Source organism: Crotalus tigris, unplaced genomic scaffold (genome assembly GCF_016545835.1).
Source record: "Crotalus tigris isolate CLP2741 ecotype Arizona unplaced genomic scaffold, ASM1654583v1 scf7180000024439.5362192, whole genome shotgun sequence".
In the NCBI taxonomy this organism is placed as follows: Eukaryota; Metazoa; Chordata; class Lepidosauria; order Squamata; family Viperidae; genus Crotalus; species Crotalus tigris.
The window spans coordinates 3,582,196-3,608,493 of NW_024100609.1; the positions used below are offsets into that span (position 1 = coordinate 3,582,196).

The following is a 26,298-nucleotide window of genomic DNA, read 5'->3' on the forward strand; positions in this document are numbered from 1 at the left end:
CAGTTTTGTGTGTCTCAATTTACATGCAGTAGAGCATTCTTTGGAATAAATGTGCCTTTGAATACTCTTCCCTTGACTGCCTGTTGTTTTTTCAGTTTTAATAGCAGGGCTTAGATGTGGAGCAAAGAACAAAAAGAAAATGTATTTTAAGCATGAGAAAATTGTTATTACAAGCAAAGAAAACCATAGATCTGGAGGGGGGAGGTATGTTTGAGGAATTTATAATTGCACAATTATTCTGGATTCCAAAAATTAAAATTTGCTTCTGGGATTTCTATTTGTTTTACTGTTGTTCACTTATAATATAGTTGAGAATTTCCAGAACAGCTATGTTGAATTGCGCATTTTTTCTGGGGAAAAAAAAAAGAAGAAAGGTTAGATTAGCATTGGAAAATCATTGCTGTTGGAAAAAGAGCTGGAAAACAGAAGCACCAAGGGGATTTGGACAAATTTTTACCAGCTGTGGAATAATACTGTTTTTCTGGCTTTAATAACCTAATTGGCTAAAAATAGATCTCACATAGCTATTTATGTCAACATGTCCTATTAGAAGTGTTTTTTCTTCGAAATGAGTTTGGCAACTATACATTTTCCATTCTTCACAATGAAGAAAATCTGAGAAAGGAGACTAGAGTACATGGGCTTGGTGCCAATAAAAGGGGCTTTCTTTATATAGGTAGTTCTCCAGATACAATTGTAATGGAGCCTTTCATGTCACAAAAGCCATTAGGTGAAGTGTCTCACCTAATGTCTCCCATTCCTGCTTTCCCCATTGTTAACGACACTTGCGGGTCTTTAAGCGGAGTGTGGGATGCCTCTGGGTGAGGAAGGCCTAGCACAGCCTAGACCCGCTTGCCCTGGCCCTCCCAAGGTCTCCCCCACACCTGAAGACACCCTGTGTTCTGCTTCCTGCCCCTTGGGTCCCCACATGCCTTTTCCCACTGCCAGCGGGTCCCCCTTAGGCCTGATTCCTACCCCAGCAGGCCAAACAACCTCCTCCTCCTCACTTGTTTTTGAAGACCTCCAAGGCCTTTCAGATTGCTGCAATGGATAATAATAATAATAATAATAGTAATATAAAGTTGGGAGGGACCTTGGAGGTCATCTAGTCCAACCCCCTGCTCAGACAGGAAACCCTATACCATTTCGGACAAATGGCTGTCCAGTCTCTTCTTAAAAACTTCCAGTGTTGGAGCATTCACCGCTTCGTGTGGCCACATGGCATGATTCTGGAAGTGGTGGCTGCATTCAGGTTGCGTCTGCTCAGCTGGGGGACAAACTGCTTTGTTTTGCTGCCTTAAAAAGGTCCGCACAGCATTGCAGAAGCTTTCTGTAGCATTCAGAAGCTTTTGCACTACTGTGCAAACCTTATTAAGGCAGCAAAATTAAGCAGTTTGTCTGGTGGCTGCCATTTTGTCCCTGCCCATAAGCAGGTGAGACAAAACGGTGTGGCTCAGGAATATGTAGCCTTCCCTCCTTCCCCAACATAGGTCCAGAGAGCTTCAAAAGGTAAGTGCAATGGGTGATGGGTATGTGGGGAACAGGCCCAAACACTGGGGTCCTGGCAGGATGGGAATGAAGGGAGAGAGGTTGGGTGCAGCAGTGTCCCTGGAGTTGGTCGTTAAGGGCGAATGGCCACAGGGGCGCTGCAGTTGTAACTTTAAAATGGTCATATGGAATTTTGGGACGTCTGTGGTAACTTTGGATGTTCGTTAAGTCACATTTTTCCGTTCTGTGTAACTTCATATGGTTGTTAAACAAATGGTTTGATTTCAGGACTACCTGTATTTTGTGCTGGGTCTTAGTTGCCAGATGTGTCAGGTGTTACTCAAATTAAAAATACCAACCCTTCATAGGCCCCTAGATCCCAGTGTTCAAACTGTAACTATGGCTTTCAGTGCACAGAGAGAAGCTCCTTGGTTCATAAGTAGCCCAGCCACCTTGAATCCTAGAAGAAGTCATTCAAACCACAAGGTCCAGTGCCCTGCTCAGTGCAGGCATTCAAAGGAAAGTATCTCTGTGGTACTCTTGTTTGTTGTACTCGTTTCCCTCTTCAGTTGCTTTTATCACTAAGTTTTCCTTTGCGTTTAGTCAAAATCTATCTTACTCTGGTACTGCAGTGAACCTGATTGGGGTTTAGCATTCACCACCAGAATTCTTAAAGAGACTGGTTAGGATAAAGGGCAGTTAACTAAGTATTTTAAAATCTAGATATTCTTGGATGATGTATAGCTAGGTGTGCCGGACATAACTGAATCAGTGTGCAGCTTTCAAGCTAATGTTGGACAACCATTTGTCTGGAATGGTATGGGGTCTCCTCCTTGATCAGGGAATTGGACTAGAAATCCTCCAAGGTCCCTTACAACCCTGTTATTCTAATTCATTGCAAAGGCATGGGGTTGAGAATCTATGTTGGGGAGTTCTACTATATTCTACTGTGTGACTTTGGTTTGTCTGTTTATAATCTTCAGTTGGGTGAAACAATGCATCACAGGGCAACATTTTTTGAACCAACATACTTCAAATGAATCCAAAATACAGGGCCCATGACTCCAGTGGGATTGAAATTTGGCAAAGTTTTGGCTGCTTCAGCACTGACATAATTATGTGATTATACTTTCCAACACTTCCTGCCAGTTTCCCTCAAGAAAAGTCAGTAGTGAAACCAGCAGGAAGTTGTAGGTTGTTTCTGTCCCATCACGTCTTTGCCCATTCTGTTCCTACATTTAGGTAACGAAATATCTTTGAAATGATCACTCGGTGAGGCACTGGTTATCTAATAGCATGTTTCTTCTTAAATCTGATATAAATCGAACAACTTTGTGCCATCCCAGAATTAAGAGATAGTGAATGGTGTCATGGAATGGTTAGAAAGAATGGGAGATTCTTGTCTTTGAACAATTTTTTCTTTGTATGGTAGTACACAAGCATGGTCATGTTGGTAAAATATTTTTTGGAACTGATAGATCAATAGATAGCATGTTGTACCACAGCATGGGAAATTGATGGCTCTCCAAACGTTGAACTACAGCTTGCAGTAGCTGTAGCGATGAAGAGGATGCTATGCCAACAATGTATCTTATCTAATACTTGCATCATGACTTTGTTGTGCAATTAATACAAAATATGTAATTGAGCCATGATGGCGCAGTATTAGTATGCAGTATTGCAAGCTAACTAATTCTACTGACTGCCAGCAGTTTGATTCTCACCAGCTCAAGGTTGACTCAGCTTTCCATCTTTCCAAGGTGGATAAAATGAGGATCCGGATTGTTGGGGCAATATGCTGACTCTGTAAACCGCTTAGAGAGGGCTGTGAAGCACTATGAAGTATATAAGTCTAAGTGCTTTTGCTATTGCTACGTGTCAGGCCATGTAGTAAAATGATGAAAGTATATAATTTGTGAAATATGTATTATGTCATAACAAACCCAATATTATTTTGATGACATTTATCAGGTATGTATATTTTGTTATTAATTCAGCAGCATCTGGAAAGCCATTGCTTTTTTCACTCCAACAGTATAAAATTGCCATCTAATATCTTTAGAACTGAGATTAATTATTGCTTGCAGTTAGAAAAGAATGAACTACAATGCTGATTAAAATTTCCAACAGTCAGATCAACAGAAAATTGCATGTAATTTTTTGTTTCCATTCATGCATTTCCTATCATTAATTATGTACAAATGTGTTCTTGGGGCTATGAATCTTGCCCTTTTTGTAGATCTTAATACATTTTATTTTTTGGCAGCAGAATAAACCTATTTCACGGTGATTGCGCAGGCAACTCATGGATTCAGAGGGTAATTGCCTTTGTGTGATACATTCCACTCTGAATAGCACACTACCCAGAGATTAGCAACCTTTTTTTTTAATTTGCTAGAGAAAGGCTGCAAAATCTGCTTCATGTTTCTTCATTAGTACAAAGTTAAGGCAGCTACTTGTTTTCTCTGGAATAGATCCAGAAGCTCAAAATTCAAGAATTAATGACTAACCCCTTTCTTAACTAGAGTTTACATACTGTCTTGCGGATTATTAGCAAAGCCAAAATCAACAGGGTCCTTGTGTCACTTTTAATTCAGAAAACAAAGCAAAAAATTCAAAATAGACAAGTTTTGCCTCCTTCGAAATAAATAGCAGTTATTCCTCGGGAGACCATATTCCTCAACAATCTTCAGTGGGGTGCAAATGTTGGTGATTATTTCAGTCAATTCACATATTGAATCCTTATTAGCAAATAGGTATTTCCGTATATTGCTGTTTTTAACAAAATTAATTAACAAGAAAAAGGCATGGCATGTAATAACAACTTTGTCCAAAATGTAGAAAGCTATATAATTAAAAGTATCACATTTGCATCTCGTTAACGCTTTTCCCTGTTGAAATGGAACAGGTCCTTTTAGGTACAAGTTAATATGTTAATGCTGGGCAGTAATTACAATTGGTGGGATTTGTCTCAGATACAAAGTGATCAGGTTTTTTTTTAACGGTCAGTTTTTAGCCCCAAATCCCTTAAACGTCTACTTCAGGGAATGCTTTCCCCCATTTGCTACCAGGAGGGCGGGGTGGAATTTGCCACTAAAGGAGACATCTAAGGAAAATATCTGAGGTATTCAATAACAGAGCACTTACTGTGAATTTTTAACTACACTTCTTTATATACTGCAGTGTGAGAAGAAAACTTGGATCCTCTGGTTGTTGCTAAATAAAAGGCAGTGGTGAGGGAAGCTAGTTCCTGTAATTCAGCAGCATCTGAAGAGCCACAATATCTCAATTTTGGAAGTATTTATTTATCACATCTCTACCTCCCTCATCTCAGCTAAGTGACTCTGCGTTTGTGTGGATGGATGGATGGATGTACAGAGAGACAGTGAGAGCACTAGCTTCAGATATAGGTTAAGACAACTGAATTGAGACTGGATGGATCAGAAATTCAATAAATAGCTAAAAAAAGCCATGTAGGCACTGTTTCTCTGGAGCAGTGTTTCTCAACTTCGACAATTTTAAGGCATGTGGACTTCAGCTCCCAGAATTCCATAGCCACCATTGCTGGCTGTGGAATTCTGGGAGTTGAAATCCACATGCCTTAAAATTGTCAAGGTTGAGAAACACTGCTCTGGAGTATTGGAGTAGTGCAAAACGTTGTGAAGATTATATGAATGAATGTTATTCATTATGATAGCTATACTTTTCTTAAACTATTTAGGAAGAATTGTACTTATCTAGTTGAACTCATTGCCCTTGTTCTTCCTTGTGGCCAAGAACCACACAAAGCTGTTTGTTAACAAGTTTATACTATTACATGCGAACAAATGTTACAAAAATAATTGCTCCAGCAGATGTTTAAGACCACTGCGATCCTCTTTTGTCTCTTAAGTCAAATTCAGTGATGTGCTCTTTTGTACATACGAAAAAATAACACAACATCCCCTACTGATATTTAATCGATATTAATGTCATAGATATTTATGTATGTATTAAATGATATACATTGCCTAAAGTGGATGGACTTAAAATTGTAAACACCGGGAATACCCATCATGGTTCAGTGGCTCTGGCTCAAAAAGCGCTATTTGTACCAATAGCTTCAAACTTTCTTTGACGCAGCAGCTCTGTAGCAGACAATGGCTCAGCAGTCCTAGATGAATTGTCTATCTGCTCTGCTCTTCCATGGTTGCCTTTCACAAATCTCAGTAGATGACAAATAGCAGCTGGTGTAATACCAGGAATGCGGCCGAGAGCGCCAATCTAAAACCAGAGAAGGCAAAAGAGCTGGTTTTAGAATATGGTAACTGCAGCAAGGCTATTACATGCATAAAAACAGAAGACTACAAAAACACCCAAAGAAAGGGATTGAAAATGACAAAGAGTTTACAGAAATGGTTAAACTGACTTGTCTGATTAGAGAAGAAGCAATTATTACTTTTATAAAAGATTGGAAACCCTTTGTGGTCTTTTTTTGCTAAGAATAGATAAAAAAATAAATTGGTGAAGTCTAGATTTATTGATTAAAAAGGAGGTGTTTATGGGGAGAAGATAACTAAGATGAACAATTTGGGAGGGTGGAGATGGTAACTATTATATTTGTAACTGCTACAAAGATTGGAAGTAGTTTCTTTAGATATATTTTTCCTTTTTTAATTCAAATAAGGGCAGACTGTTCGTCTACTTATACATAACACCACATTTGAAAATTTCTAACTCTTCCAGGATACACATAACACTGACTGTTTACACAGCATTCATTAAGTTTTCTGCTTCCTCCAGTACTTTACCGTTGGGGGGCGGTGGGCATCCAGTATCTCTCGTACTTCCTGGGATAGAGATACATCGATAGTGAGATAATCCAAGTCCTCGGGTAAACGGAGAGCTTCATCTCGACGTACTTCCTCTATTTCCAGCTTTTGATTGGCCACATGCGAACCATAAACAGCTTGTAGGAAAAGCCATGAAAATAATTTTAAAAAACGATAGAAGAAACAAAAAATAGAGAGAAAAAAATCTCAATTGCATACTCTGGCAATTGCTGGGGATTTCTGATGCATTCCTTAATGAGAATGGGGAATAAATGCCTTATAGCATTTATAGCTATATGCCATAGAGCATTAACCTTGTGAACTCTCAAGCTTCCTCCTTCCATTATATATTCAAGATGGACAGTATTTAATATTTATTTGTTATGTATATGTAGGGGTATGGGTCTATACATGTTGTATATAGTATGTTTTTAGGGTGTGTCATGTATGTGTTTCACTTTGAGTGGGCAACTAAATTTCATTTTTGATGTGTGCTGTTGTGTCCACAGTAAAAAAAATGTCAGTAAAGGTCGGTCGGTCGGTCTGTCTGTCTGTCTGTCTGTCTGTCTGTCTGTCTGTCTGTCTGTCTGTCTGTCTATCTATCTATCTATCTATCTATCTATCAATCTATCGTGAGCAATAACATCACAAGAAAAGTGGATGTGGGTAAGCTTGGCTTTTTTCAAAGCCACAAGTTAAGGTCTGGAAATAATTCCATTATATTCCATTTTATTTTTTCCATAGTTCATGCAATCAATTTTTTTCTGCATTGCAGAAGGAACAAACTCACTCTTTCTACCGCACCTATTTTTCACAGAAATTCAGCATGTCCTCAGTTTGGCAAGAATTTACAACCTATGTCTTGAGCTACTTTCTTGCAAAAGAAATCTATGGCTATTATAATTATTTACCATCCAATAAAATATTTTGTACCTTCTATTTTCAGCCTTTCTGCCAGTAGTTTCCATTCCGTGAATTTTTTCATGGATTCTGGGAGAGCTCTAGCTAAAAGATCCATACTGACCTCTGGATTCTGAAAGATTTCTAGAGCACTGAACAAAAAGAAACAAACCATTCTATTAAGCAGTGAAATAATCTCCAGGTTTGGCACAAGAAGGCAGATTATAACATTAAAAACTTTAGTTAATTTCTATTTCCATAGAATTTTGAATTATATGTCTAAAATATTTTTAAATCTGCTAATACAGTGGTTCTCAACCTGTGGGTCGGGACCCCATTTGGGGTCGAACGACCATTTCACGGGGGTCGCCAAACAACGCAGTCCGCCATTTTTTTCCCCTTTTCCTTAGCTGTGCTACTCCCTTTTATTCTATTGGCTTTTGAAAGCCAATAGAATAGACTCTCTTGAATAGAGTCTAATTCTATTGGCTTTCAAAAGCCAATAGGAATTGTCCAGGCTGTCTCTGCCCTGCTGAGCCCGCCAAAAGTCCCATTCTGCAAATGGTGCTGCACCAGTTGAATAGTCCTCGACTTACGACCGGTTGAGTAGTTCTTGACTTACGACCGGTTGGGGTCGTGGCATTAAAAAGGTTGAGAACCACTGTGCTAATACATGGGGAGCCCATTTGGTCTAGTGATTAAGGCACAGGCTAGAATACCAGAAACTCTGAGTTCAAGTCCTGTCTTAGTCATGAAAGGCAGGTGGGGTGGTTTTAGGCCAATCATTTTCTCTCACCCAACCCATCTCACAGGGTTGTTGTGGTGGGGAAAATAGGAGGAGGAAGATGTGTTGGATATGTTCACAATCTTGAGTTATTTGTACAAATAATAAAGGCAGGATACAAATAAATATGTAAAATAAATTTAAAAAGCAACTACACATCAGAATTTGAGGGGAAAAAACTATATGAAAAATAGCAAATTTATCAGAAATGAACATATATATATATAAAAAAAATCAAATGGTATTTACATCAAGGAAAAGATTAGAGGTCCCTGCATATCTGATACTTTTCTCAAAATCATGAAAGGAATGTTCTATCCTGTTTGTCATGCATGGGACATGACACTCATATATCTTCTCCATGGAATTAAGGGCTCTCAATAGTGTTTTATTGGTTGCTCTCTTGACATGCAACATAAATGTTCACATAAGAACATTTAATAATGTTAAATAATAACATAGGGTAGCAGAACTTTGTATTAGAATTCTATTTTTGTAAGCCACCTGGAGTCATTCTGAGTGAGTTAGACAGTTATATAAATTTTCTTAATAAAAAAAAAAAAAGTAATGAAAGTAGACCTATAAAGGAGAAATGAGTTCTTATTTAGAAAAGTTGGTATAATTAAGACTTCAATCCTAAAACTACTTTGACTTTTTAAAATTAAAAATGATATTTTTATTTTGACTAGATGAAGAATATTTTCTGAAATTAGGCAAAATCCAGTTTTGCTCTCCATATACTTACGCAGGCAACAAATGCATGATTATTTTAGTCACTACCTCAAACTGTCCCTCAATTCCATACTTTATATTTTATTTAAAAGTATTTATTCCTAAAATAAAGCACAAGGAACTCTTTTTCTGATTTGAAATTTTGATTAAAGAATTGACTACATTTGAATCACAAATTTTCAGCAGATTATTTAATTTTTCCTATAAAAAGTACTTATTATAGTTCCTACTTAATCTAACTGAAGTTGTAAGCACATACGCCCTGATCTTACCTGAAGAGGTAACTTAAGGAGCACCTTCTTCTATACCAGTGGTTCTCAACCTGTGGGTCGGGACCCCATTTGGGGTCGAACGACCATTTCACGGGGGTCGCCAAACAACGCAGTCCGCCATTTTTTTCCCCCTTTTCCTTAGCTGTGCTACTCCCTTTTATTCTATTGGCTTTTGAAAGCCAATAGAATAGACTCTCTTGAATAGAGTCTAATTCTATTGGCTTTCAAAAGCCAATAGGAATTGTCCAGGCTGTCTCTGCCCTGCTGAGCCCGCCAAAAGTCCCATTCTGCAAACGGTGCTGCACCAGTTGAGTAGTCGTCGACTTATGACCAGTTGAGTAGTCCTCGACTTATGACCGGTTGGGGGGTCACGGCATTAAAAAGGTTGAGAACCACTGTTCTATATGTTCCTCCTTGGGTCTTAAGATTTTCCAAGGGGGCCCTCCTTGAAATCTTCCCATCAAAGAGGTAAAGTGGGTCTCTACAAAGAAGATGGCATCCTCTGTGGTAACACCTCATTTATAAAATGCCTTCCCCAGAGAGGCTCAAGTGGCACCCACATAAGCATCATTTTGAACCAGATGAAAAAGACCTGTTTGAATCGGCTTTTGTATTTTAAGTGATACTGCGTTAGAACTGGAATGATCACCTTTCTGCTCCTTAGTTTGTGCGTGCTTTTACTTTGCATTTCATTTCATTTTATTATTTGGTATTTTTACTCACATTGCATCTTTTAGTGAGTTTTATTGTAAAAGCCCTAAGAGCTTTGGCTATTGAGGCAGCTTAAACTTTTAAACAATTTTTTCATTCCTCACACATCTGGGCTCATTCAAATCAATGGTAAAGGAAATGTATTACGTTTCTGAAGAACTCAAAGAACTTCTTAAAATCCATACATGTACTAGATTGTTCCACTTAAAGGTGAGAAATGGAATGCAAGAATGATGGTTTTATGCCTCAGCAAGCAAAACTCTAGAATAACAGCAAAAAACCACAACCTGCGAGGGAAATTATGATGATGGCTCATTCGAGCTTCTGGAATGAGCTGCCGCCACATTTTATAGCCAAACCGAACAGACTTCAGTGCTTCCATTCCTTCTTCTAGCATTGCTTTCATCCAAGAGGCTTGTTCATACCGCTTTTGTGACACACAACCAGCTTCATGGTAGCCTTGGAAATGTATATCAAAAAAAATACAGAAATAAATAAGAAGGAACGGCACCTGATGAGGAAAGAATGAGTGTTATCAAAACAGATGTTGAAGGAGTCAGTACCTCGGAAGGTGAGCCTACTATCAGCATTGTCTGGTCGCAGAGACATCCGAAACTCTGCCCGGCTGGTGAACATCCGGTATGGCTCTTTGGTGCCAAGAGTGGTGAGATCATCAATCAAAACCCCAATGTATCCCTCGGTGCGACTGACAATAAAAGGAGGCTTCCCTTGGATCCTCAAGCCAGCATTGATTCCAGCAACAACACCCTGCAAGATGAACATAGGCTAATAGGAGTTATAAGGAAAACATGACTGGATAGCAAATATTATTGGTCTGTTTGATGGGTACTGCTGCCCACTGTTTTGGACTTGAGCTACTTCAATTATAGAGCAGTAAGGGGCAGCCAATGATTCGTATGTGGCTTTCCAATGTCCTATTTGGGCCACAATGTCACAGGGTCATCCCATAGAAGCTTGGCAGCTATAAGACTGAACTGTGACAAACTTTTTCTTCAGTATTTCAAAAATGAAGGGTAAGAATAGGTGTGAGAGGCCTATAGGAGGCAAATCACTTTTGTTCTTAGCTTTAATGCTCTGCCTCTGGAAATCAATAATCTGTCTAGTCACATCTCCGTATTAGTGGTGGGGAGAGACAGCAGATCAGGAAACTGAATTGAAACTCATAATTCTTTACAAATTGCCCACCTCTGCCCTAGAGAAAATCAATCTTAGACCTAGGAAAGTTCCAAGGAAAAAACCATGAGCCAATGATTCCAGCAGAACAAAAACGGAAAGTCTTAAAAGAATGCAAACAACAAATGGTTTAGAATAAGAAGAATAAGACCTACAAGGGAACCTCAGAAAGGAAAGCTGGGGCAGCTGACCAAAAGCTATGTAGATGATGTCAAGAGACAGCAGAAGCTCAGGTTCACTTTGTCACCAATTAAGCTGCTTTCTAAATGCAAAACAGTCTGAAATATTAGCAAATAAATCCAGTCAAGTGGGAAGAAGGGTGTGTTGTATGGCTAGTCATTAACATCTAGTTGAGTAACTTTTGACTTGAAAACCTTTAATGCATCAGATTGTAGCACAAACAAAATAACTGACACATACCCAGTGACATCTCTGTTTTCCTTTAGAAAGTGCTTAGAATCAAGCATCCTTTTATTCAGAAAAAATGGGTTCATTTCCCCTTCCTTTTTAATGTCTAGGCCAGCCATTTTTTTCATTGCCATTATTAATACAAATAATGGCAATGAAACAGAGGTCTCTGGCTTCATCTTTGTTACCAATTCAAGGGCATTCTGCTACTCAACCCAAATATTCCTTTGTTAACATGTTTCCTCCTGGATATTATGATAAGATGACTGAACCTCTGGCAGCCAGAACCCCAGATTCTCTTTAGGACAAGAGTAAATTCCCTCATCGCATGCATTCCAAAGGTGTGTGAAAAATTGCTGTGTGTTCCATGCAAGCCCTGACATGAATGAGGAGCAGTTGCTTAATCTGAACGAACTAGTAAAATGTCTTGTGGCTAAATGTCACTGATGAAATTAGTATCGCAGATGCTGGCTCTGAACTTTGGTCCACTTCCTGCATGCTTTTCTCAAGTCACCCACCTGGGCTGCAGCTTCCTCATAGCCTGTTGTGCCATTGATCTGTCCTGCAAAGAACAGCCGCTGCACCAGACGAGACTCCAGGGAGGCGCTCAGCTGACGTGGGTCCAGATAATCATACTGAACTCCGTAGCCTGGTATGAATAAAATGGGTAAAATAGTTTTGCAAACAATGTTCGTCAAATGCACATGGAAAACATAACTCTATAAATCTGGCTGTTAAGTATTTTGACAGGTGCTGAACAACGTGCTAGTGTACAAGTTGATTAGTGAACTATTTTTCTAAAAGTAGGAAAAGATGTCTCCACATTTGAACAGATAAAATCCCTATATGAGTGGGAGGGCACAGGAAATAACATGATTTTCCAAATCATAAGCTGCTTACACAAAAATCTGACCTTCCAACTTCTCACCTGGCTGTATCATCCTAGCATGTTCCAAGCCTCTAATGAGACGGATGATTTTTTCCTGGATCTCAGAAGGCAGGGTCAGGGACATTCCCTGTGGGTATGTGACATCGGAATCCAGACCTTCAGGCTCCAACCAGATCTGATGCCCACGATTCGGAAAACGTAGAACTTTAGACTCAAGGGAGGGGCAGTATCTAGATACAGGATGGTCAGCTAAATCAGGATGCCAACACCATCAGGAAACTAGCTTATTTATTTATTTGTCTGTCACCCAATTCCCAATGAGTCTGGGTAGCTCGCAAGTAAAAACATAAAAAATACAATATGAAACAAAAAACTAAAGAACAAAAGATAGCTAAGATGATAGAAACCAGATGGGAGCAGAAAAAAGAAACGACTCCATGAAATCCAAGGGGCCTTCACTCACCCATCTGAATGGCCTGGGAGGATCTACTAAGAATCACTTGTGCCTCATCTTTCTGATGAATTCCCCCACTACTAATACAGGGATACATAACACTGAAAGCCTTATGAGCAGAACCCCAGGTCAATTCAAAGTCCGCCACTAAAATTTTAATGTTTAATTGTAACCTTGGGCAAAAGAACAAATTAAATTTAAGAGGATTGGATTTAATCATACTTTTTAATATTGTTAGAATTTTAAAATTGTATAATTAAGGTATATTAAATTATAATTGTTTTGGGATCATCTAGTTTTTGGAATACAGCTCCTGGCATCCTGCTTAAAAGCCTTCAGAGGAAACTATAGAAATCATGACTCAGTATAATGCAGTTGCATTTATGCCTCTTTTCTCTTGACAGGTATTTTTCCTTTTGGCTGTCAAGATTGACATTTAGATTTTAAGCTTCTCAGCATTTATGTTTATCTCTTATTTTATGTTAGGGTTTTATTATACTGTGTCAAGTACTACAGAGATTAGTAGTAATTCTGGGAATCAGTAATATGGCATTTATGGGGTCACAGAAGGGCATCCAATATACAGTCATGTGAAAAAAATGTACACCCTCTTTGAGTTCTATGGTTTTATGTATCAGGATATAATAAATATAATCTGGTCCCTAGCAGTTCTCAAAAGTAGGTAAATACAACCTCAGAAGAATAACAACAGATAGCATATTGCACCGTGTCATCATTTATTTTACAAATAGAAAGCCAAAATGGAGAAGCCATATGTTGACTTTTACTGCTTCCATAGATATGAAGAGGCCAAGTAGCAGCCAGGTACTGCTAATCAAGGGTCCTTGATCAAATGATCATCAACAAATATGACTAACTCTATAAAAGCTGAAGCTTCAGGAGTGTGTTCGTCTCCAGCATTGAGGTGTGTGTTAACACAATACCAAAGAGTAAAGACATCAGCAATGATCTTAGAGAAGCAATTGTTGCTGCCCATAAATCTGGGAAGGGTTAAAAGGCCATTCCCAAACAATTTAATGTGCATCATTCTACAGTGAGGAAGATTATTCACAAATGGAAAACAATCAAGACAGTTGCCAATCTTCCCAGGAGTGGAAATCTCAGCAAATTCACCCCAAGGTCAGGCTGTGCAATGCTCAGAGAAATTGCAAAAAATCCAAGAAAAACATCTCTACAGCTAGCATGTTAAATGTTGAAGTTCACAACAATACAATTAGAAAAAGACTGAACAAGTATAATTTGTTTGGAAGGGTTGTCAGGAGAAAGCCTCTTCTCCCTAAAAAGAATATGGCAGCACAACTTAAGTTGTCAAAGTTGCATCTGAACAAATCATAAGATTTCTGGAACAGCGACCTTTGGACAGATGAGACTAAAGTGGAGATGTTTCACCATAATGTACAACTGCAACATTTGATGAAAACCAAATAAAGCATGTCAGCACAAACATCTCGCACCAACCATCAAGCAATGGCAGTGGAGGGTTGATGATTCGGCCTTGTTTTGCAGCCACAGGACCTGGGCACCTTGCAGTTATTGAATCTACCAGAACTCCTCTATATACCAAAATATTTTAGAGTCAAATGTGAGGCCCTTTGTCTGACAGCTAAAGCTTGGCCTACACTGGATCATGCAATAGGACAATGATCCCAAGCACGCCAGTAAATCTACAACAGGATGGCTGAAAAAGAAAAGAATCAAGGTGTTGCAATGTCCCAGTCAAAGTCCAGACCTCAAATCAATTGAAATGCTGTGGTGGGACTTCAAGAGAACCGTGCATAAACAAATACCCACAAACCTTAATGAACTGAAGCAATGTTGCAAAAAGTGGGCAATATTCATAACGATGTGAGACTGATAAAGTCATACAGAAAATGATTACTTCAAGTTATTGCTGCTAAAGGTGGTTCTACAAGCTACTGAATCAGAAGGTGTACTTAGCTTTTTCAATATCGCTTCTCCACTTTGTCTTTCTTTTTATAAAATAAATGATGACATGGTGTAATATGTCATGTGTTGTTGTTCATCCAAGGATTTACCTACTTTTAAGAACTGCTAAGGACCAGATGATTTTTTACTATGTCCTTATAAATAAAACCATAGAACTCAGAGGGTGTTATTTCTTTTTCACATGTCTGTAGATAGAAAACAACTGATTTTAAAAATGGCTACTTTAATCACAAACCAATTCTAAACGGCTTACAATATAATAAAATGTTAATGACAGAAAACAGCAGCAACTCTTAAGACAGCACAAACAACCAATTCATATCAATTTCTTGAAAGAAACTAAAAGCAAACAAGATCTGTATTCCCAAAGGGTTATCATATGATATTGTTCATTTTTAAAAATAAAATTTTATAACAAATGTTTAAAACCTACTTTTGGTTTTTCTACAACTTTATACCAATCATTTGACAGTGCTTGCCATTTGGAAAGGTTGCTGAGCCTAGCACTTCACACACGAAGAAATGTAATAGAGACTCACCGGGGTCCTTTTACTGTTTCTGTGATGTGATTGCTCAGATGAAGATTCTCATGGATGATCTGCTCTACCTCAGGGTTGGTGTGAGTCAAATAACAGGGCAACTGATCTTCTGGCTGTAAAAGAATTATCAGGATTTGGTGAATGCATTAAATAATTTTTATACATGCCAAATATACATTAGGTTGACTTTGGATTCTGCTTACTGGAAAAAAAATCAAAAATTTTTTGATTAGAACTTCTTCACCAGCTAATGCCAAATGATACTAGATTAATCAAATGTCATTCAGAAAATTGAGCATCTAATTCTTTCTAATGGTGACCCATTTTTAAAATTATTCTTTGCTCAACAATCAGTTAAATACTATAATCACAATCTAGGATCTATTGGATGGATAAAGATTCTCCCTCTCCTGCATGTTTGCCCAGAAAAATTGAGGGATTTATGGAAAAGATTTAGGTAATGCTCAGGAAGAAAACAGTGAGAAATCTTGCATCAGCTGAGGAAGCATTTATGCACTAATGTATAGTTTTACAAATACTTTTTAATACTATTAGCATCAAGTACTAATCTTAAAAGCTATAATGTTAAATAATATATAAATGTATATATAACGTTCAAGAAGGGAATGAGGATAAAGTGTAAGAATCATATGGAAAGTCTGTATTAGAAAAATATCAGGAGAGAAGAGGAAATGGCTTTTAAAAGCTATCCTTTAAATTCTCTAAACCACAATTACACAATCTGCGATCCTAAAGCAACATACTATTCCCAAGAACTGGAACACAAAGTCCTCAAAGATTCTTCCCATTTCACTAAACATTCTTGATTGTAAATATATTATAACAATCTTAATTAATTTTTGCTAGCTCTAGCCACCAGTTTTTAGGTGACTTGAGAATACCATTCAAAGACCTAATGAAACCTGGTCCCCCCAAAATTAGGACATTTTTATATATATATATATATATATATATATAATCAACAGGCAGCCTTAACATTAGTGAAGCTTTAGAGAAACTGTTTCCCTAAATCTTAGCAATTCCTAACACAAAAATAGAGAAATACCATCATGTCCCTCCCTGTCACATAGAAACATACAGGAATAGAACTGTAACCAACTGTAATTGTACCTAGAACTGAGGTAGAACTTATATCCTGCTTTGAGCTATCCTCTGAGAACTGTCACTGAATGCTGCATTAGATGGCCTTTTGCCATGATTTATGAGGGTTTCTTTTATGAAATCCCCTAGCCATTCAGACCCCTTCCACATGGAAACAGCCATGTCTTTTCATATGCTGGAAAAGACCAGGACTATATGGATACACATGCACTCCCCTGCATTTTTTGGCCCACCTTAATCCACACAGCTTCACTGAGGAAGCTGAATGGCACAGGGGGGTTATCTGCCTCCTGTTTCTGAAGATGAGTGAAATCAATGGAGTCTCTCAGCAACCGTGGAGGAGTTCCAGTCTTGAGTCTTCCCATGGTAAATCCAATCTTTTCCAGCGTCTGGGCCAGGCCAACCGAGGGTTGGTCTCCCATTCGTCCCGCAGGATGCATTTCCAATCCGATTAGAACCATCCCTCTCAGAAATGTCCCTGTAGTCAGAATGACACTCCCAGAATGGACTTTTGTTCCATCTTCTGAGGATGACAAAAGAAAATGAAACGGGCCATGTATCATACTAACTTCTGCCTTGATTGTAAGCATCTGTTTTCTAGGCAAGCAGATTTAGATCAATACAGATAGCTACAATTTAGAAAAGAAAAACATTCACCTCAAAATTGTCTAAAATTCTAAAGCAGCTTCAACCTGGTATCTTTCAGGCATAGCTCAGAATTTTGGCAATTACAATTCTAAGATATCTGAAGGATATTAATTTAGGGAACACCACTCCAAGACATACAATGTTAATGTTTAAACTCTGTATCTTACACTTATATCATCTCATCTACAACAAAGGTTTATGTATAAATCCTGCTCTTATTTTAAGATATATGTATTTAATAGATATAGGTATTTAGTCTGATCTTTTATGAATATCAAAGAGTCACACATTGAACTAAATCACAAACCCTGAAATAAAACAATTTACTATCCTGAGCCAAAAAGTTATGACAGTACTGAAAAAGCAACTTTGTGACTGATCATTGTGCTTAAACTGTCACTGGGTCCCTGCTGTCACATGATCAACATTCAGGGGCTCTACATCTGATGGGGGCCTATGTGATCTTTGAGTGTCTTGCAGTCACATGGTCATCTGTACGTTTCACTGCCAGCTTCTGATAAGCAGAATCAATAAAAGGAGCCAGCAGTAAAATTGCAGTCACATATCTCACTTAACAACTGCAGTTGATTCGCTTAAAGACCATGTGTATTAAGTTCATTGCAGTTGTATGATTTCTTGCTTAATGACCCTGCCATTTAGCGACAGAGTTGCCAGTCCCAAGTGTGGGTGCTAAGCAAGGATTACTTGCAAATCAAAAAATGAAATTTGATTCAAATCTGCAATAGGAAAAAAAATGTCTTGTGAGAACTAAGATTAATCTTTATTTTTTGTGTACTAGAATTATTTTTGTGCCTCTGCATAATTTAAGGCTATTTCTATCAATCTGAACCAAATCTCCAGGGAAGCTGTCTTAATACTTAGGGGGAAGAAGAAAAAAAACAGCTTACCCTTGTTGGGTAAAAGTTCAATCGCATTATGTGACTTGTCAGAATCCCAATATTTACTTTCATATAGTTTGTTGGATTCTTTTTTAACTTATTACAAGGCAGGGAAATGGCTACGACCTTTAATTTCACCAGAAGGGGGCACTGCAGCAATCATTTTTTTTGACTTTAGCCTAAAAACTACTAGGAAGTTAAACCAGGTGAGGTCCTCCCATGCAAATCAGCGGTGACAGAAATAACTATCAAACTGCTACTCTAAGAAGCAGGAGTTTGAGTCAAAGTGTGGAGAGCCAGACAGCTTCTGGACCGAAAGTTTTAAGATATCTTAAAGTTTTCTCACTCACATTATATTGACTGAAAAATAAACAAAACTAATTTCTACAGAGTTAACTGGGCTAATTTCTAAACCGAATCCCACCTGCCACCATGTTCTAATGCAAATGAATGGAGACAGATTTTCTCATAGACTACTTTACAAAACAGCACTTGAACAAATAACTTGGAGGGGGGCAGGGAAGAAGTCCTAGTTATGAAAACCTTATGTACCAATCACCACCGAGAGCAACTAGGCTTCTCCAGGGCCTTGAAACAGATTTCCACAGCAATGAATGGTTCTCCGTGCAGATGGATGGAAACCTTGATTCAGGAAGTGGCACTTTCTTCCAATACTAACCCAGAATGACTCCACTGACACAGGATTTTCCAGGATGATTTGGCTCTGGTACTGTCAGCAGCAGATCTTCCACTGATGCTTCACAAGTGGTCAGGAGTGGGGTTTGCAGAATTTCTTTCTACTGGGGAAGAAAAAAGAATTGAACACCCTCACTTGGTCAAGATCTCCAATGGAATGAAAAGTAAACAAAAACCTTCCAATTACTAGCATGGAACCTTTCTTCCATCTCAAGAATATCTCTTTAGAGTGCAAGCCATTGGGTAAAAATTCAGGTTCCACTTTGCTACTGATAAATAAATCTTATTTTTTTTGTTCAGGATACCTTTATTGCACTTAGGAATTTCCCATGCTACCTGAGTTTATTAAAATGTAAGCCAGTGTATAAGAAAAATAGAATAGCTTTTGTTAGTTTGTTTACTGCACTTTCCTAAAGATTTATAATTTCACTATTTACAGTGAACCAGCAACATTTAATAAAGCTGGGCAAACCATCCAAAAGGATATTTCACAAAACAAAGCTTCTTTCTGCACTTGCAGATGGATATTGCATTGTTCACTGTGCTTTGGTGGCAACTGTGGCAGAGCTGTTTTCTGTGCATATACATGCACACTCAGGAGATTAAGAAGCAAATTCCCAGCCAGAATTTGTTTGGGAAATATATCAACCTTGGCATCTTAAGAAATAGGTTCAGACAGATGCTTTGTTCACTTTGCAAAGTGCTCTACTAAAGGATTTGCATGGTGTAGGGCTGAGATGATAAATTATAAAGAAAAGTTAGACTTTACAAGTGAAGCCTTGAACAAAATATCCCCTTTTCTATTTTCCCCTTTGACAATCAACCAGCATTCCTTATTAAGCACAATCAGCCCTGGATTTATTTTTTCAAAAGAAACTCTTTTCAAGTTTTTAACTTTCCCAAGTATTGGGATATCTATTTTGGTATGCTGTTTTGGTTTCATAAAGACTAACATTTGAGGGATATATAATATGATGATGTTATTTTTCCTTCCAGGTCTGCTCATATGAGTAGTTAATGGGGAAAAACAGAATAAACCACACCTATGAATTAAAGGTAGTCTTCTAAATAAATGGAGCAATTCTGTTGGTAGGACAAAGACCGCTGCTTCACTCTTATAAATTCCTTGTGCCCTTCAAATTTCTCTAGAAAAATTGGAACCATCTGGAACAGAGGAGAAAGTTCTTAGCGATGCAAAAAGAGGGGGGAATTTGGTAAAAATCTTCACAATTTCCAGATTGAGGTATAAGTTTTATAAGGTACAAATTTCAAAAATATGAAGAGATCTTTTCCCTATGCATTACAACATGGATTTCTCCCATTAAAACTTTGCATCTGAAGCCTTATATATTCCTTCAGTATCTTGTAAGAGGCAATAGTATATTTTTAAAATTAATAAATGAGATTAATGGACATTCTCAAAAATGTCTCAAAATTAATGCTATAAGAAAGCACTGTTTTTTATACATAGAATCCACAATGAATTCATGAATCTTTTGTTTATACATTTAGCAGTTGTTTTTTTTCATTTGTTGTTGTTGTTAATTGCGAAGTCGTGTCCGACCCATCGCGACCCCATGGACAACGTTCCTCCAGGTCTTCCTGTCCTCTACCATCTTCTGGAGTCCATTTAAGTTCACACCTACTGCTTCAGTGACTCCATCCAGCCACTTCATTCTCTGTCGTCCACTTCTTCTATTGCCCTCAATCTTTCCCAGCATTAGGCCCTTCTCCAGTGAGTCTTTCCTTCTCATTAGGTGGCCAAAGTATTTGAGTTTCAACTTCAGGATCTGGCCTTCTAAAGAGCAGTCGGGGTTGATCTCTTCTAGGACTGACTGGTTTGAACGCCTTGCAGTCCAAGGGCCTCGCAGGAGTCTTCTCCAGCACCATAGTTCAAAGGCCTCAATTCTTTGGCGCTCAGCCTTTCTTATGGTCCAACTTTCACAGCCATACATTGCAACTGGGAAAACCATGGCCTGGACTATACGTACTTTTGTTGGCAGGGTGATGTCTCTGCTTTTTAGTATTCTGTCTAGATTTGCCATAGCTTTCCTCCCCAGGAGCAAGCGTCTTTTAATTTCTTGGCTGCAGTCCCCATCTGAGGTGATCTTTGAGCCCATAAAAATAAAATCTGTCACTACCTCCATTTCTTCCCCATCTATTTGCCAGGAATTGAGAGGGCCGGATGCCATGATTTTGGTTTTCTTAATGTTGAATTTCAAGCCAACTTTTGCACTCTCCTTCTTCACCCGCATCAAGAGACTCTTTAGTTCCTCTTCACTTTCTGCCATTAGAGTAGTATCATCTGCATATCTTAGGTTGTTGATATTTCTCCCGGCAATCTTAATTCCAACTTTTGATTCATCTAGCTCTGCCTTTCTCATGATGTGCTCTGCATATAAGTTAAATAGGCAGGGCGACTGTATACAGCCTTGCCGGACTCCTTTTCCAATTTTGAACCAATCAGTGGTTCCGTGTCCAGTTCTCACTGTTGCTTCTTGACCCGCATATAGGTTTCTCAAGAGACAAATGAGATGGTCTGGTACTCCCATCTCTTTAAGAACTTGCCACAATTTGTTGTGATCCACACAATCAAAGGCTTTAGCATAGTCAATGAAGCAGAAGTAGATGTTTTTCTGGAACTCCTAGCTTTCTCCATGATCCAGCATATGTTGGCAATTTGATCTCTAGTTCCTCTGCCTCTTCAAAATCCTGCCTGTACTTCTGGTAGTTCTCGATCTACATACTGCTGGAGTCTAGCTTGTAGGATTTTAAGCATACCTTTACTAGCATGTGAAATGAGTGCAATGGTGCGATAGTTTGAACATTCTTTGGCATTGCCTTTCTTTGGAATTGGAATGTAAACTGACTTTTCCAATCCTGTGGCCACTGTTGAGTTTTCCAAATTTGCTGGCAAATTGAGTGTAGCACTTTTACTGCATCGTCTTTTAAGATTTTGAATAGCTCAGCTGGAATACTGTCACCTCCACTAGCTTTGTTGTTGCTCAGATTTTCTAAGGCCCATTTCACTTCACATTCTAGATGTCTGGTTCGAGGTCAATGACCATCTCATTGTGGTTATCTGGGATGTTAAGCTCATTCTTGTATAGTTCTTCTGTGTAGTTTTGCCATCTCTTCTTAATCTCTTCTGCCTCTGTTAGGTCCCTGCCATTTTGGTCCTTTATCATGCCCATCTTTGCATGCAACGTTCCCTTCATATCTCCAATTTTCTTGAAGAGATCTCTGGTCCTCCCTATTCTGTTGTTGTCTTCTATTTCTTTGCACTGTTCATTTAAGAAGGCATTCTTATCTCTTCGAGCTACTCTCTGGAATTCTGCATTCAATTGGGTGTATCTTTCTCTTTCTCCCTTGCCTTTCGCTTCCCTTCTTTCCTCAGCTATTTGCAAAGCTTCCTCAGACAGCCATTTTGCTTTCTTGCTTTTCTTTTTCTTTGGGATGGTTTTAGTTGCTACCTCTTGTACAATGTTGCGAACTTCCATCCATAGTTCTTCAGGCACTCTGTCTATCAGATCTAATTCCTTAAATCTATTTGTCACCTCTACTGTATATTCATCAGGAATATAATTTAGTTCATACCTGAGTGGCCTAGTTTTTTTTTGTTTTTTTTTTTTCATTTAATATCTAGTACATCCAATTAGATATTAGACTTTCTTCCAGGAAATAAAATGGCAGTCTAAGATACCTATTTTTCCACTTTGCTCTTTCCCATCTCACCTGCATGTTCTCTTTGTAGAGCTTTCGGTCAATCTGTGCCCTGAAACCCCAGACTGCTGGTCCCTTTCTTTTGTTTAGCACTTTGTAATGCACTCCAGACTGATCGCAGATTCGACCACAGACCCCATCCAGTGCATCCACTTCTCTTATGAGATGTCCTTTCCCAATTCCACCAAAGGAAGGGTTGCATGACATTTGTCCTGCACCAAACACAAGGTTCAATTTTTATATAGAAGTTTATGTATCATATAAAGACACACACACATAAAAATAGGTGTAAAGGCTGACAGGCACCGGAAAAATAGCTCCTGTGGGTTGGAAATAGCAACTTATTAGCAATTTAGTACTAGGACATTTGTAACAATGTATTTATTAACAATGTATGGCTAGAATGCAGGAAAAAGGTTAACAATTCCATATACCCACAGTTGTGTTATGAAAACCACATAACTTCCACTACGTTCTACATTATTGGGCAATTGGAAGAATGGCAGAATAGTCTACATTTAAAATGTAAAACAAAAGGTTTACCAAATCCTATTGGAAAGAAGTATGAAAGTAAAACACATAGGTATAGTCACACAACATGCTTAAATTGTTAACAGGACCATAGTTTACACAATTAATCCAATTATGTGTCTTTGGACAATGCAACAAATCCAAATAGCTATAATAGATGGGATAACGGAGATAAGTACCCTAGAGTCGGACACGACTGGGAAACCTTTCCCTAATGTGGTTGACTAGCTTTGTGTTCAAACACATTCACGGTTGTTCACACGTTCATGCCACTTAAAGGGGAGGCTTTACCTATGGAGTCTATTTTGTGTGTGATGAGCAAAGTCTGGGCTCCCACTCGGGCAGCCGCGGCCGCGGCCTCCACGCCAGCATGGCCCCCACCGATGACAATGACGTCATACTTTGACTTGCCCAACTCATCCGCCGCGCTCCCGCTGTTCCGCGCACGCTGCAACCGCGATCCGATGACCGACGGTACCGCGAGGCGGCGCCAGCCGCCACCGAAGGGAAACATCCGACAGTAGAAAGGTGAATAAATCACCGAGGCGTCGGGTAAACCACGGCAGAAACGGGGTTAAATTGAGAGCCCGGGGTTATTAGCCCCATCTGGCTCGCTGGACGCCGCCATCTTGACTCTTACGACAAAGGCATCTGGAGATTTACGTTTTACGGCTGGGACAGTATACGCATGCGCAATGGCAAGTGGGTGTGACGATTGGGGGCTAAGTGACTGAAGGGAAATGAAAGGAAGGCTACGTTGGTGGAAAGCCGAAGATTTTGAGCCAGCGGGCAGAGTGAGATGTTTGGGTTGGGCTTGCCTTCTTCCCTTAGAGATTATAATTTTTGTTTGGAAATCATGCTAGATTCGGTCCTTATTTTGGATGATCCAAGTGGCATTATTTGCATTCAGCATTTTTTGTCAGCTTAGGCTGTCCAGGGGTTATTTGGGTTTCTATTAGGCTAGAAAAATACAGGTCATTTTCCTGAAAATTGATGGGAATTCCCATGCTCCCTTTCAGAAAAAATGCACTGTATTTCAAGGCTGGAGGCTCCCTTTGAAAGCCACAGACAAATCAGAATCCAGTACATAGAGTCTATGTACTGGATTCTGATTTGTTTGTGGTTTTCAACAGACAAAGTCATAGACTTTGCTCTGACATCGGAATATGGCTTGCACCTCCTCAGGTATAAACATGTTGGTTTGAGATCCATTGAGGAAGCTATATTAATAATTACATTGCTGGGCACTCACTACTGTACAAGAGCCTAACACTCTTTTGCTGTGATGACACAAAGCCTCAGTACCATAGTAGCAGGTAGGTAGTAGACCCTATGTCTATTACAGTTTTCTTATTGCAATCTATTATTTTTGAATAAACATGCATGAGGGCAATACACATTTTCTCCAAGAATGAATTTAACAGCGTATTTCCTGTGGTAATTGTGAACGATGTCTAGCTGAGTTGGACAGTTCTACAAAATGTAAGTTTCCAAGAGTTGCTTTTGAATGCAGCTGCATACAAATGGGTTTAATAAATGCCATATAATTCAATGTCCCCCAAAATGTACTAGTCTGCCAATATACTGAGACAGCTCTGTGGCTGTAATGGAGCCTATAAAATGCATTATGTGTCAGTGCTGATGTCCTGCAATTTCCAATTAAGATCCCTAATGTATCAGCTCAATTCTCACCTATTGAGGGGTATGAACTACCAGCTAATAAACCAGCTAATAAACATTAGTCTAGATTGTTGCATGAACCCACCTTGTGCAATAAAGATCCAGTGTGCTGTATAAATTAAATAATGGCATCATATAGACTTAACCTATCATATGCAATACAGCTAGTATTATGGACACCAAAGTGTTTTCATTAAATATGTATATGATATAAAATGTGTGCTATACATTTATAAATACCCAGCTTGGTTTAGTGGTTAAGGCGCCAGGCTAGAAAGCAGGAGAGCATGAGTTCTAGTCCCACCTTAGTCATGAAAGTTAGGTGGCTGACTTTGAGCCAGTTGCTCTCTTGATGTGGGAAAAATACAAGGAGGAAGATGTCCTGGATATCTTTGCCTCCTTGAGTTATTTGTAGAAATAATATAGGCAGGATACCAAAAAAGAAATAGAAATAGATGTCCATTTTAAGCAGGGGGGGAGTAGTCTGTTGGCTGAATTTGAGCCCCACTGATGACAATGATGTCATATTTCAAAATGCTGAATTTCAGTTTCAGAACTGCCACAGTCCCACTGTTCCCAGCATACTGCAATTGTACCCTGATGACCACTGGTACCGTGAGGTGGTGCCAGATAATGACCAAAGGCCAATATTGAAGAATAGGAGAAGGACAAAATGTGGGGTGAACTTGAGAGCCTGGGAATGCCAGCAGAGTCTCCCTTAATAGACATTGCCATCTCTTGCCTGTGATAACAATGGCTAACAGGCGCCTGAGGATTGTATTTGTTAGGCCTGGAAAATTTTGCTCATGCACTCTTGTAACTTGGCCTGACAGACTTCTCTGACGTCTTTTGCAGGAAAACATACAGACTGATCTTCATTGGGCAGCAGTCTAGGGGGGGGGGCTGCTTGACTTCAGAGATGTCATGTGATTATGCATCATGACCCATGCCACAGTTCTTCGTTGATCCACGACATTGAAAGAGGACATGTATCATCCCTTTTCGAGACTATCCCATTTATTCCCTGGCAGGTTTTATAAATGAGAGGAATTATATGGTAGAGTTCTTTTCCTAAAGGAAACCTTTTTATAGGGTTTCTAGAGTTTATCGAGTTTCAAATTAGTAGCATTTATTAGCCATAATTCCATGGTTGACAAACATCCAAGTAGAAAACAATACCCTAATCCAGGAACAGCCAAAGACAAAACTGCAGCCCCATCAACACTGGCAGGACAAGCTGCTGTATATAAAGAGGGAGAAAATCCAACCCCCTTCCAGCAATGAAGAAGTTAAGGAACTGCCTGTAAGCAAATAACAACTTCAGGGAGCACCAAGGACTCTACAGCTCAACTTTGAGTTACATATACTATATTATCATCTATTGGCATGATGCCCAGGCGTGACCAGACTTCATATTTAGAAAATCTATTCCAGAGCTACCAAAACTGACATCGCAAAAGGAGCAGTCATGTGAGCCGAGGTGGCGCAGCAGTTTAGAGTGCAGTACTGCAGGCCACTTTAGCTGACTGTGTTCAGCAGGTCAGCGGTTCAAATCTCACCGGCTCAAGGTTGACTCAGCCTTCCATCTTTCCGAGGTAGGTAAAATGAGGACCCAGATTGTTGGGGGCACTGTAAATATATATATACATTGCTTACTGGTGTACACCGCTTAGAGAGTGCTTGCACTTAAAGTGGTATATAAGTCTCACAAATAAATAAATAAATAAATGTTTCAGTTAATAATCGCTTAGCAACAGGAACTCCAGTTCAAATTGTGGTCATTAAGTGAGGACTTCCTATACTCTTAAAACTCTCTTCAGAAGAGAGTTTCAGGTACTAGACTCCTGAT

At 39.0% G+C, this 26,298-nt stretch overlaps 1 protein-coding gene across 1 annotated transcript; it reads right to left on the reverse strand.

Moving 5' to 3' along the window:
• Positions 1-4,061: 4,061 nt before the first annotated feature.
• On the reverse strand, positions 4,062-23,403 carry MTO1 (mitochondrial tRNA translation optimization 1). Its single transcript, XM_039331908.1, has 12 exons — positions 23,061-23,403; positions 22,251-22,450; positions 18,499-18,616; positions 16,506-16,795; positions 15,151-15,263; positions 12,229-12,419; positions 11,819-11,949; positions 10,262-10,466; positions 9,986-10,157; positions 7,233-7,351; positions 6,279-6,436; positions 4,062-5,751 (listed from the first exon to the last, which is right to left on the reverse strand). Exons 1-12 carry the CDS (start codon positions 23,281-23,283, stop codon positions 5,563-5,565), a joined length of 2,109 nt encoding a protein of 702 aa, XP_039187842.1. The 5' UTR covers positions 23,284-23,403; the 3' UTR covers positions 4,062-5,562.
• Between the last annotated feature and the right edge of the window lie 2,895 nt (positions 23,404-26,298).